This window comes from Temnothorax americanus, unplaced genomic scaffold, assembly GCF_048541705.1.
Source record: "Temnothorax americanus isolate GAGA-0224 unplaced genomic scaffold, ASM4854170v1 Scaffold24, whole genome shotgun sequence".
Taxonomy (NCBI): domain Eukaryota; kingdom Metazoa; phylum Arthropoda; class Insecta; order Hymenoptera; family Formicidae; genus Temnothorax; species Temnothorax americanus.
This window is the reverse complement of record NW_027509381.1, coordinates 1965866-1980072: the sequence shown is the minus strand read 5'-3', so window position 1 is coordinate 1980072 and position 14207 is coordinate 1965866. Positions and strand designations below refer to the sequence as shown.

At 39.9% G+C, this 14207-nt stretch overlaps 2 protein-coding genes across 8 annotated transcripts in view; one reads left to right on the top strand and one right to left on the bottom strand.

The window, feature by feature from the left end:
• LOC143898799 (uncharacterized) overlaps positions 1-14207 on the top strand; it is a 91699-nt gene continuing 77492 nt past the window's right edge. For both annotated transcript variants that reach the window (XM_077408523.1, XM_077408522.1), the window contains exon 1: positions 1-2290. In XM_077408523.1, coding sequence (XP_077264649.1) covers positions 2208-2290 — 83 coding nt within the window. In that variant the 5' untranslated portion in view covers positions 1-2207. The remainder of the gene's footprint in view (positions 2291-14207) is intronic.
• Positions 7568-12908, bottom strand: LOC143898683 (uncharacterized). Of its 6 annotated transcripts, none has more exons than XM_077408317.1 (13): positions 12271-12908; positions 11179-11260; positions 10188-11035; positions 10001-10120; positions 9631-9884; positions 9440-9530; positions 9180-9365; positions 8931-9101; positions 8695-8833; positions 8544-8617; positions 8375-8458; positions 7958-8301; positions 7568-7869 (listed from the first exon to the last, which is right to left on the bottom strand). In XM_077408317.1, exons 3-13 carry the CDS (start codon positions 10386-10388, stop codon positions 7839-7841), a joined length of 1695 nt encoding a protein of 564 aa, XP_077264443.1. In that variant the 5' UTR covers positions 10389-11035; positions 11179-11260; positions 12271-12908; the 3' UTR covers positions 7568-7838. The 6 variants fall into 6 exon arrangements, with proteins under 6 accessions (XP_077264443.1, XP_077264442.1, XP_077264441.1 ...); XM_077408316.1 differs by having other exon boundaries at positions 10188-10309; XM_077408315.1 differs by lacking the exon at positions 12271-12908 and having other exon boundaries at positions 10188-10309; positions 11179-11396.

Genomic DNA, 14207 nt, shown 5'->3' with positions numbered 1-14207 from the left:
ACGGTGACGTCACTCCGAGTAGCGTAGTGCAGTGAGAAGGAGCCGAAGTCAGCTCCGTTCTGCGTTACATGGCCCGAGTGTGAGGCGTTGCGAAGGCGAAGTGAGTTCGCGAGGCGGTAAATAAATCCTTAAAACAACGACGCGGAGAGGAAAGGGTAGAGGAAGAGAGCCGAAGTAAAAAAAGTATAACAAGTCCGAGAGTGAGTTTTAGTTTCTCGATGTGTCGTCCGGCCGGACGTCTCGGCATCGCCGCGGCGTCGCGCATGCACGCGTATATGTTCGCCGCGCGACGACAACGGGAGTTTTACGCCGCCGCCGCCGCCGCCGCCGCCGCTGTCGCCGCCGCCGCCGCCGCCGCCGCCGCGCGCGTAATCGGGAATCGCGCGCCGAGATAACTTGGCGTTTGGTTCGCCGCGATCGCGCGCGCGTCTACCAAAGTCGCCGGAGCGCGCCCCGCGCTCTCGATCTCGCCCTCGAGGCGCTCGAGGCGGCGAGACTCGAGTGGTGATTTACTTGGCGCGGATCGCCCGTGGTATGTATACGTATAAATGTAATTAACGTGAGACGTGCTCGGGCCGCGCGAAACGTATACGTCGGTGATGTGAAAGAGGGAAAGAGAACGACAGCGACAGCGAGAGAGAGAGAGAAGAAAGGCGATTCCCCCAAAGTGATTACATTGGCGCGGGGGGAGCACGGGTTTGCGCGTGTATGCTCTCCACGCGTGTACCTATATTCGAGTGTATGTGTACGGTACGAGAAGGGCTACCGTGTCGCGTCTACTCGCGCGTGCGGTAAGGCGAGGAAGAGGAAACGGCGCGTTCGAATTGATTCGCGTTATCAGCAGTGGGTCACGCGCGCGCACGCCGCGGCGCGCGACCGAGGCTCGCTTGAAGCAGGCGAGCGCCTCGACGACGACGACGACGACGACGAAGGGAATTTTCGTGTTTCTCGCGTGCGCGAGCGAACGAGCGCGCGCGCGCGCGCGGGCGCGTCCTCGGCGTCCTCCGCGGTGACGCCGTGCCGTGGCCGCGTAACGTGTCGTGACGTGTCGTGTCGTGCTGTGCCGTGCCGTGCCGTGCCGTGCCGTGACGTGCCGTGCCGTGTCGTGCCGTGCCCGTGTCCTGGTCCTGCTCCGGCGCTGGTTGTGCTGCCTGCCCGTGCCGTGCCGTGCCGTGCTGTGTCGCGTCATCGTGCCCCCGGTGTGCTGCTGCGTGCCGCTCCGACGGAAATAAAACGGAGCGGAGAGCGGCACGCACGAAAGCGCGCGTCGCCTTAGCGTCGACGACACGAACGCGTGTGCGTCGCGAGGAATAATGCCGCGCCGGGATGGATCGTATCCCGAGCCGCCGAGTGCCGGGAAGTGCTCCTCGTGGCTGAGTGACGTGTGATTCGGTTGGGAGCAGCAGCCCCCCTTCCCCCCCACCCCACCCCGCAAGAAGGTATTCCCGTACGCGACACGAGTGATCGTACGATGTGGTGTTCTCCGGCGACGGTACTACCGATCCTCGCAGTCGCAATCGTCAGTGGCGTCCGCTTAAGTCAAGGCTCCTGCTGCTGCACCGTCACCACCCGCACCTCGACCTTCGCCCCCGTGTCACCTCGCGACACCTCGACGACGTCGGAGCGCGTCGCGCCGGGTAAATTGCTCCGCGGTCTTCTCCTCATCCTCGTCGTCGGCGTGGTCGGCGTCGTCCACGTCGTCGTCCCGCTGACAGCCGGATACATCGTCGCCTTCGCTACCTCACCGGAGCGGCTCCGCGACCTGCTGCCGCCGAACTCGGTATTCGCCTGGTGACTGGTGAATCGACGCGCGTCTCGTGTTCCCCGAGGTGAAATCAAAATTGGCAGTGCCGTGAGCAGCGTGGCCGAGAGCGAGCGAGCGAGAGAGAGAGAGTGAGAGAGTGAGAGAGGGACGCGTGCGCGAATTGATCTCTCCGTCGGTGGAGATAAAACGAAGAAACAGGAGCGCGGAGGAGGCAGATTCAGTTCCTAAGCAGAGAAAGAGTGAGCGAGAGAGAGGGGTGGAAGCCGGTCTGTTTCAATCGATCGGGAAAAAAAAAAAAAAAAATAGCGCGCTCTTCCGGTGTGTCGGTGGCCCAGAGTGTCTGGTGAATTTGTATTCTGCCTTGATCGAGGTTGTGTGTCGTTGTACAGTGCCTCCAAACGATACCACAACATCCGATCCCAAATGAAGAGTTCGGAGCAAAATGGTTAGAGAGACACGTCACCTGTGGGTTGGAAATCTGCCGGAAAACATCCGAGAGGATCGCATCAGGGAGCATTTCAAACGGTAAGTTACCCCCCTTTCTCTTTCCCTCCCCCCCCCGCCCTCTTTCTTTTTGAGAACCTCTGCGTGTACATACGGGCGCGCGAAGTCGCCTCGAATTCCCTCGCGATCAACGGGACGATACTTACATGTTCCAGCTTTAAGTCCATCGCCTTCTCTCCCGTAAAACCGCGTCCCACGTTTCGTGGCTCGCGAATCCAGCCTCGTACGCGTCACCACCGCGTCGATACATCCTTGCTCCTGTAGTGCGTTTTGCCGCGTATTGATCTAGAACGCCGCGAAAGTTCAAGTCTTTAACACGGACACGCACGCACACACACGCGTGTAGGAATTATCGGCCGCGAACTTGAAAGATAAAGATAGAGTTCTTTTTTTTTCTTTCTTCGTCCCTTAGAACCTTACGTCCCGTAGCTCACGCTCTCCACAGATTTAACGACAGATTTTTCTGGAAGAATCGAAGTCGAACTTTCTTTGGCAAAAAAGGTGTCCCAGGAGCTGGTCATTTTTGGAGTTGCGAAGGAGGCCCTTTTCCCGAAATAATCTTCAAGAAGGATCATATATATTCTTATATTTTTGTACGTGATGTATTCTTCGACTGATAAATAATGTAATTTCTATGTTCAAAGTTTATTTTTATAGATGTATAATGTTGGAAATTGATGTAATGACGTTTTGATATTTTTTTTTGTTTAAAAGAATCGACTTTAGCTCTAACAGAGAATTTATTATTGCAATTAAGAAGCATTATAGAAGCATGTCGATTTTATCGGAAACGGAGAAGAAATTCTAGGCAAGAGTTACGCCGTTAATTTTCGCATGCAAATTAATAGCGATGATTTTTGAACAAAATTCTTCGAAAAATAATTATTCTAAAAATCTGAATCCTTAATTAATTTCGCGAAATATTAAATGGAACATTGAAAGAAAAGTTATTATAATTAGTTGGGATTTCAATTTAAAATCGTGTTTCTAGACGCGATAAATTTAATATAAATACGAAAAGTCTTTGTTACATCCAGAATATATTGTGACGTAATGCTCGTAATTGTATATACTTGATAATAACAAAATTAATCTATTATTAAGATAATTTAAGCTTTTCTCGCTACAAGAACTTTCGGCGCAAAACGCGCGTTGCGAGCGGTGAGTAGTCGCTTATCGTTAGCAGTGATCGACTGTGAACGATTGGAGCGACTTCTTGCCAGCGTATGTTCTTTATTGTTGAAATGCTGAGTTGTTTTATAATGAGGAATTGTTAAAATGCTGAATTGTTTTCTAATGACGAGAACATTTTGATCGATTCCCATTCCTTGTTCAACTTTACGTAAACGTTAAACGTGAAACACGAAGTGTAAATTGCAATATTTAGATGCTAAGTCATTGTCGCTTAGAAATACTGATAACGATGAAAAAGTTAAGAAATTATGAGTAAACCGATAGGTACATCTGTATAAAATGATCGCTTTTAACGGGATACTCTCTTAAAAACTGTATTGCGTTATTAAAAGTGTACATTCGTAAAATGCAGCTCTGGCTGCATACCTCTGTATAAGCTGGTACTTCTTTTCGATTTCTAAAAGAACGTTCTAATACGATCGAACTGTTCAACGAACGTCCTTGCATTGTTAAGTTTCCGTATGTCTTTCCAGTTAGCCATAGGTCATTTAGTGAGCTGGTTCTTAACGGTTCGTTAGGGCATTAGTCAAACTTTTGTCGCGAGTCTTAAGAAAACGATCCATTCCATCCTTGACAATTGAGATTAGCAATATGGTATTTCTTTTTATTCTACCTGCGGAAAGTTTAGGAAGTAAACGTTTGAAACATTCGAGGGACAGTAAGTAAATGGACTGTATCCTAAAAGAGAAAAATTTCCATTGTAATTGTGTTTTTGTTAGGGAGAAAGGTATTGAGCATTTTTTGCTGACGATTTACCGGTCTCGTCTCGATTTTCAAATATTTTAAATGTAGTGAAATATTTAAGGTTGAGCCACAGGTAGAGATCTTTTCAAAAAGGCACTTTGAAAAAAACTACCGTTTGGAAAGAAAGGTATTCTCTATAAGCGAGAGACAGACAGAGGGATTTTTAAATTTAAATTTTGTCACGTCGCACAAGGTGTACAGAGAAAACCTATAGAGGAGACAATTCCGAAGGAAAGTTTTGGGAGATCGAGACGATTGATCAGAGAGAAGAGTTTGCACTGTTATTTTTCGAAGCTATTGTTTCGCCCGAAATTTTGCGACCTTGTATTTTTCATTGTCGCCTTCAGGTTTTGTCAGGTTTTGTCAGGTTTCTACCGTGTGTTACGGATATCTGTATGTAATATATATATATGTAAGAGGAAAGTTGTACGGCGTCGCATCATTTACAGGCTTGTTTTTGTTTTCGCACAGGCCACCGGCGTTATCGCTTCGATAAACCAAGTTTCAGGAAACGTGTTAAGGTATTCCGATGTTTTCGATATGGTCCGTAGTACGCGAGGACATGCCGACGGAAGAGAAAGAGAGAGAGAGAGAGAGAGAGAGAGAGAGAGAGAGAGAGAGAGAGAGAGAGAGAGAGAGAGAGAGAGAGAGAGAGAGAGAGAGAGAGAGAGAGACGGAGAAGAGAGTGAAACGGCGGCCGTATGTCTGCATGTACATATACGCGACTTATACGATCGCATGCACACGAAGATACGTTATATACCGAAGGCCTTGGCTCCGTCTCTCCTCCTCTCTTCGCGTAGCATGAGCGCGTCGTCATTTGTTTTTTCCCCGAAGTAATAATAGCTGAGGACAGCCATTTTGAGAGAGCTCGCAGCAGCGCGAAGTTATTGTTCGACAGTGGCGCTCAATGCGCGGCTCCGCGAGCGAGTTATCCGCGAATATTTCTGTCATCCGAATCGGTTCTAACGGAGAAAAATTCGTATAACCGGTTTTAATCTTGGAGTTCGATTATATATCGATGTGCAATTACGATAAGCAAAACGAATATCGGTCGGATAGTCTGTATAATTCGAACGAGTTTTTACTTTAAGCGTCAAGCTATGAAAATTGGAAGACGAAAGCAAGAAAGTAAGACGGGTGAGCTCTTTTGTTTGTGAACTAAAACGTTTATTATATTCTAGATCTATTTATTTTTGGGTTCTTGGTCTTCTTTGGTTGTTAGGCTTATTGGTCTTTCAGTGTCGATGAAATCGGCGATATGAGATATAAAAAGAAAATGTATAATATTCAAAGCTTTAGTTTAGAAGAAAGTTTCTTACGTACTTCACCGGTGTTTCTACAAATGTCAAATTTATCGGCTGTTTCGGCGAATGCATTTACAAGCACGTTTAAGGAATTATTTCTTGAATTGCCTTTCTAAAGCCCTTTGGACAATGCTAGGCAACGGGCAATATGGAACAGGGAATAGAAATCGGAAATCATGTATAAATGCAGAATAAACAGTGTCACAGACACGCGCACAATAGACACAGAGTTTTCCGTCACGTTGGAAATTCTGTGCCTATATTGCCTGTTGTCGACCGAAGCATTTGAATTTTTTAGGTTGTAATTAACGATTTTTTGGTTATTTCAAGGGGCTTAACCCAATTTTGCAAATCTGCAGAACCCAATCGATCGGTTCGAAATTTGGAGAAATACTGATATTGTTCATTAAAATGTTTTTTTTCCTTTAACGTTTGTTTCATATAAAAATAAACGTATTCGCAATAAACAATACCTACTCCATTAGCATAATATTGTGAAACGTTTGATTGACGTTTATCATTTTACATTTTGTCAAAATACGAAATGTCATTTTTAGAATAATCCACATAAAGATAGGAAAAATGTCTAATATATTGCATTTTCAATAATTTCGTGTCATATAAAGAAGATTGGATTTCAATTGTACTTTATAAAACTTGTAATAATGTTTGATTTGAAAAATATGAAATGTTCTCCAAATAATTTCCGATACTTGTATTTTTGTACAACGTTCTTTCTTGCATGGTATTTTTTTATTACGATTACTTTTATTCGCATGATATTTACAGTAAAAAGATTTCAAAATAATAAAGCAAACATGTGCGTGTAATATAAAAACAATTACCAGAGTGCATTGGCATAAGCGTGGAAGTAACGGTGACGTACGCCAGGGGCTCTCAATCTGCGGATACGAAATATTTCATGTAACACGAGCAAGAGAGAGACTACAATTACATTTCACTTCTTTCGCATATAGAATGCACATAAAATGTTATTTTTAATATACAATACACACGTAACAGTCCCATTACGCGATTTGATTTGATTTTATTTGTTATTATTTTATTATATTTTATATTTTACTTTATTTTACATTTGACAATATATCTATATGTAAAATTCACATAATTACGAATGCTGTTCTTGGGTGGGTAATCGATGACATTCTTAATACATTTCTTTCTTTTTCTTATCGGATTTTAATATAATTTTATACTTTGACGGTATTTATACTTTAAACATCTATTAAAATAGTTTGCGAACACTTGAATCAAATATTTTTTTGTCGCATCGAATGATAAAAATATAATTACAAAATATATAATTTTTCGATAAGAAAGTTACAAATTTACTTACAACTTAACTTACTCTCTAAATTTTTTCGAGTGAAATATCACTCTAATCGAGTGAAAATTCACTTAAGCAAAGAGTGAAAATGGAACATATCTTATCGAGTGAATATTGACTCGGTATGTTGAGTGAATTAGATCACTCGTGCGCTCGAGCGAAATATGACTCGTGTATTTGAGTGAACTTGCACTCCATTGCAGAGTGCCTTCTTCAGGTCTAATTTTGGTGTTCGCTTGTTCTTAGAGTGAAATTTTGCTCTTATTCGAGTGTGCAACATCGAGTGATTTTTTACAGTAATTCACTCCCTCACTAGAGTGAAGCAAACCCAGCAAACATGTAACGTACAGGTTAGTTGTAATTTCATACTCAATAATATAAATGCAATATAACACATGTATTATATTGCATTTATATTGTTGAGTAGGAAATTACAACTATAACCTGTACGTTACATGTTGCGTTATGCATTGTATTTGTTAAGAAAGCTAGAAAAAATTATCTAAAAAATTTGTTTCCTAAAAAAATAAGCAGAAAAGCATTATAAAAAAATTTTAATGTAATCAAATTTAGATAAATGACATAGCACTTTGAACTAAAATAAAGAGATACGGTAGTGTTTTGCGCCAAGTACGCGCGGAGCGAGACGCACCATGATTCTTATTTACTGGGAGAAAGGACAGACAAGGCTAGTTACAAATTACATCCACTTGACTTTCGGGTTTATTAATTTGCAATTAAAGTACAACTACAACGCACGTGATGACGCCAGACCGCGAGTTCGTTGGTGCCGATCGCCGCGAATCTGAGATCACCAGAGAAGGTTAAGAACGAGCACAGGTACCATTTCACAGGCCTTGGACGGACCCGCCACGTAGTCGTCACCAAGTAATGCCGTCGTCATATTGCAATTTGTACATTCTCCTTATCATCCGTCGTATATTACCCGCCGTATTACTTGTACTGACAATATGTATTAATTCATGGATTCCAATTCTGAATCAGAGCTGAAAAGACAAAGTAAAAAGAGATTTAGTATTTTCTTAAAATGAAAAATTAGGTACATAAATAATTAAAGCAATTATGGAAGCTTACTCAGACATGGTCTGTGCTGATTCTGACTGAATTTCTACTGCACTCAAAATACAATTTAGACTGTCACAGCAGCTCTTGGGGGTATTAAGTCCATTGTAGACAATGGATTCAAAAAAGTTGTAGAAGTTTAGAAGAGCGGCTGCATAATGTACGTCAAACATGTAATGTAATTTAAAGAGCCTGTCAAAGGCACGCAGAGGATTGTTTCCTACAGGAAACAAATGATTTTCAATTTGGATAAAAAATGGGCCTTTTCTTTGGTCCATGTTTGTGCAACATAATAGAAATGGCTGCTTGTGCAAAGAGCTTCTCTCAGAGATTTTAGAATTTATATCTTCATTTGCCTGCAAAAACAAGAGATATTCAGAGATAAACAATAAACATGTAATTTCAATCTATTTGCTAAGATTTACTTACACCTATGAACTGTAAGAGACTTGGATGTGGAACTGAGTTGATACGAGCCACCTGGCCACCACTTTGCTTTCTCTTGGCTTTGTTCTGAAAAAAAAGTAATTAAGAATATATAATAAAGTATAAAAATTTTTCAGGAAATTTAAATTAGAAAGAAAAAAATAATACATACCTGTGCTTTTGTAACATTCGAATGGTTCGGAGGAGGCAGCAACTCAGGTAAAACCACAATTGCTTTTAAATTAACTGGAAACAAAAAAAATTCTCATTAATTAAATTTAAAAAAAGTGCATGATAGAAAATTCTTTGCACTCACTACTCACTGTCAAAATCAGTTAATTTCTCTAGCAAATGAGGTGCTACATTTTTGCAATGTGCAATAATACGTGGGGCGAAATGGGTGGGAAATCTTGCCAACAGTACGTCGTGCCCTTCAAAAATGTCTCTAAATTCATTATCAATCTGCAACCACCATAATTTTCAAGACAATTATATAGAAATGAAAAATAAAAGACAATAATTGAGAACTTTGAAGACAATTGAAAAGAATTTGTCATACCATTTCACCCTCATAGTTTTTAAGGCGAGGATATTTTTTTAACACATCGGAAACTGTGATGCTTTCAGATGATTTGATTTCGGTATATCTGTTTGGCCGGGTTTCATATAGTAAACGTTCAATTTGAGCCTTGACGGAATCAGTTGGCTTTGTATGCTTCATTTCAGAAATCTGGTTTAAAAAAGTGACTTGTAAATTGCAGTTTATACAGCTTTAATAGTTAGTTTTAATTATTTGTCAACTAAGTACCTTTTCAATGAGGACAGACTCGGTTAGTTGTGGCCTATCTATAAACGGTTGTTTCCTTATTTTCTTTTTATTTGGTTTTTCAGTTGTTAGTCCTCTGCGCTTCTCCTTCCTGGGTAAATGCTTTCTTATCGTTTTCAGCCGCCACTCAAGATAGCCCTCGCCAACAACTTCGTCGTAGAAACTCTCCTACAAATTTAAAAAAGAGAACGTCTGAAACATTTAAAACATTTCTGACAACACAGAAACCACAAGTTACTTACATGAGAACGCCCTTCAATTTTTGATGATAATCTAGGAAATGTGGACACAATGGCCTTTGCAACACGAGACTTATATTCCTTGGAAGGATATCTAAATAAGAAAACAAAAAAAAACAATTAATTAATATTCTACAAAAAATAGAAAAAAAATTAACAAAAAATAAAAGCAAAAACTAACTATATGTACTTACGTGTTGCCCCATTCTGAGCACATTTCAGATACTACAATCTTTACCAAATCTCTTCGGTGCTTGTTAGTAAATTTATTTGATTGCAAAATCTTGGCTAAGTCTTCATGCTGTTCTGAATGCTTTTCAATCCATTTTTCAATATCAATAGTTTTGCTGTTAATATTGCGATTAATGCCAGGCTTTTCAACTGCAGTGTTTGTCTCAGACAATGAGTCAGTATCCGTTTCGTCCAGTTCCAAAAGTTTAGTCTGGGCCTATATTGAAAGTAATAACAAATTAAACAAAGATAAGGCCAATCCAATTTTTTTGTAGTGTAATTAGCCGCAATCAATAGCCAGCGTACTACTGCCAAAACCAGGAATGCTCTTACCGATTCACGTGTTGAAGAAGATTTTGATGTTGAAGGACCTGGATCTACTGATAGGCACGTCTCTCTGATAGGCACGGACATATTTAATGTGTCCGCATTTGGTGTGTCAACCATAATGAACTGTTGATAAAAGGATGTATTAACTTTGAATCTTAAGTATTAATGCGGATGAACTGGATATACTGACCACATTAGTGTGTTCCCTAACAAGGAAAGCTATCAGTTTCCGTTGACCCATTTCGTTAACCCCAATTTCCTTTAAATCTTGCTCCGAAAAAAAAGGAAGAGTTGTACCAGTAGCTTTTTCTCCTAAAGAAGAAGAAAAGCACAATAAAAAGCAATGCACATTGACTTTGAAATATAGCAAATTAGAAATCAGCTTACTCATATAATTTATCACAACGTCACATCCATCATTTAAAACAAGCTAAGGTGAATATAAATGAATGAGTTTCGAACAAATATCTATTCTACCTGCTGAAATATTCACAAAGCAGACAAGAAAACATAAGTAGTATCAGCAGAGGAACCATAAAATACCGAACATAAATGCACACACCAATGTTAACAACTTAAAATATGACATTTAAATAAAAACAAAGCAATTCAACCTGCAACAAATTATAAAAAAACATTGGCTTACTTTTTTATTTAAAGCTCCAATAATATTAGTCTGTGTAACATTTTATAGAATAGAAGCCTGAGTGGCATCTCTTGATTGACACACGTAATCTTACTGTTAAACCTAAAGAGTAACAGAAGCCCTAATGCGCAAACATAATAATAAGTGTTTTGACCAGCTCCTTCATTTCTATATTCTAATCTAATTCTAGTCTAATCTAATGAAACAAACTAGGAAAGTGGTTGGCGTACCCATAAAAAAAAAAAAGAAATAAATAAATTTATGACACATTGAACAAGTATAGCCTTCCATTGGTGACACTGTTTGATTGTAAACAATAACAAGAGGTACTTTGTTTACAGGCCTAAAATTAACCAACCAACAGATATTCAAATAAATTCACAAGCAAAGATCTGAAATAAAATAATACTTTGTCAGCCTAAAATTAACCAACTACTAGACATATTCAAGTAAATTAACAAGACTTAAAAGAAAATAACGTGAACAATATTATTACGCTTACATTACTTGTCTGTCTTACCAAACTGATACGTACTGAGTAAAACATTAATTGTGTTCTCATTAACTCCTCTCTTTTGCAGATACATGGCTAAAGCCTCAGAGTCCATCATTGCATCCTGAAATAACAATTCTTTATTAGAAATTAAAAACAAACTAGACATGGGCACTTTTTATTTAAATAACAAATTAAAAATAATATTTGAAAATAAAATGTTATTCAAATACTTTTTTTATTTGTTATTTGCAAACAATATTTAAAAGTTAATATTATAATAAGAATAAATCTAAATAATTTATTAGAAAATGAATTATTTAGGAAAAAATTCAAATAAATATTTTAAAATAAATGTTTATTTAAATAATCAAAAATATAATTTTAGAAAAATTATTTTTAAGCAATTTTTAATAGCAACTTATACATTCTTTTATAAATAATACAAAACGTTAATAACATAAAATATATATTGAGCTATATTATAGTTTATAATATATATATATATATATATATATATATATATATATATATAAACAGCATGTATAATAAATGAATTACTCGAAATTTATTTGCAAATAATGTATTTTTAAATACTGTTTTTATTTACATAGGATCTCAAAATAGTCAAATAAATTTATAATTTTATCTAAACCATGCCATTTATACGTGCTGTTCATATTATAAACTATTACTACGTTTACGCAAGCGTTACTTCTGTAGTAACTTACTGTGTGTAAGATATTTTATTCTAAATACATTGCGGCGGCCGGTAGACGACTGCCGCTCTGACCCGTACTTTCGACAGGCCCGGCACGCACATACACACGGTCGAGGCATGTGATCACGTATGTCGATTTTTCCAAACTTTAGATCTCACATTACGACAATTCCTTCGAGTAAACGGGATTTTTCTTCGCGTAAACGGGATTTTGTAGTAACTTACGATAATTTATTCAGCGTAAACGAGTGAATTATCGTAAGTTACTACAGAAGTAACGCTCGCGTAAACGTAGTAGTATATAGCTCATTATGTATTTAATATTACTAACGTTTTTTTTTATTATCTTTTAGCAACATAACCAAATCAACGCTCTGAAATAACAGATACAAATGTAGTGAGGTTATACTTACCTCAGGAAACATGTTCACTTTTTAGCACAATTCAATCCAATATAGCAAATAAAATCCAGGCACTAATATCCACAATCCGAAATATGGCAGACAAACACGTAAGCGCCCGGCACTTCTCCCTCCAACAAAGCAACCATCAACTGCCATCAACCATCAACGACATCAACATAAGTGAAAGTGGCGTCATAACCTACATAGTCAAACTGACGTCTGCACACGTCCTAAATACTGAATGTAGGAATACAACTCGCCCACGAATGTTATAAAGTAAACTTCAATTTTATGAACAATAGTTCTGTCTATGTACTCTCATAAATATCGTTCTGTTATTTTTCCGGAATGTGATGATGACTCACGTAGAGTAACACGTCACGTCTCTTGCGCGGGCTACGCAACTGAGCCATTCGGTTCGAGTAAATTTTCACTCGACCCGAGTTGCTCGGAACCAGCGTACCACAATTCACTCCGACACTTCGAGAGAATAATTAAGATTATTATCACTCTATAGTTCGAGTCACATATTTCACTCGAATTGAGTGAAAATAAGTGTAAAGTCACTCTGTGAAGAGTTGATAGTGCATTCACTCAAGCTAAGAGTCAAATTTTCACTCGAAAAAATTTAGAGCGAGAGTAGGGAGGAGGGAGAGAGATGACGTGTAATTCATAAGACTTTTAAAAATATTGATAATGAATAAAAATATCACGTCATATTGTATCAGAAAATATGGTCTGTCGTGATATTAATTAGAGAAAACGTATTCTTAAAAAGTCGCGAGAGAGAAACTAGTTTTTTTGAGTCACCGGAGTACCTCGTGTTATTAAAGTGAAACTGGAATATGTACTACGTGTTATCTGTATTAATATGAGTCACGCAAATTTATCTATTTATGATTTATCGGCTATAATAAAGTTTAATTCGATGTAATAAACACCGTGTTATTTCGCAATCCGTTTGTTTTTGCCAACTTGAAAAAAATTCTAATTTTTATTGAGAGATATCACGGTTGAAATGCCATGAAATAGTCAACTCAGGAAATGTTCAGCTTGGCGAGTAGAATAACGACAATGGTCGGAAAAAATCGATAGACGTTCGAGATCGAGCCATCGAGCTATCCGTGTGTTCTCTTCGATATTTTCAGTACGGGCACTAGCCTTTTCCCCTCTCTCTCCTTTCCTCTCTCTCTCTCTCTCTCTCTCTCTCTCTCGCTTTTCTCTCTCACTCTTGTGACTATAAATTTCTTCCCTCGAAACGCACGCGGCGGTAAACTCTCGCATTGCCAGCGGCACTACACGCGCGCTTCGCCGCGTGTGCCAGCTGGCGAATGCTCTTCACAGCGGCGTAGCACGGCGCGGCTCGGTTTTAGACCGAAAAGAAGAAATTTGGGCGTAAGAGCCTCCGCACAAGACTTTCGTATATGGTAACGACTTTCGATAGCGTAACAAAACGTACGTGGGTCAACGCACAAGAAACGTATCGGTTACGGCGGCGGCGTTATACGTCAATACGTTTCTTGTGCGTTGATCCACGTTACGTTATACTCTACGTTATCATACGAGAGTCTTGTGCGGAGGCTCTAAAGCGTATTGTTCATTCGCGGTTAAAATAATCGATTTGACGGCAAAGGACGAAGGCGACGCCAACAAATACGCTGTATTAGCCGATCGCGCTGTTAATTAAATAGATGGAGTGCTTGCGACAATATGAGACGCGGTCGATCGGGTTCACCTCGAACTTAACTCGTTCGCTTCGAAGTCTCTCTCTCTCTCTCTCTCTCTCTCTCTCTCTCTCTCTCTCGCCTGGATGGTCGTCCAACGGTCGCAGCCTCGGCCTCGGAGAGAACATTCGTCTCCTTAAAATGGCGGATGGCGCGGCGCGCTGCTGACCTCCGCTGGTATCGAGCGCGACGACGTACGCACAGGTGAAAGACGATATCTCC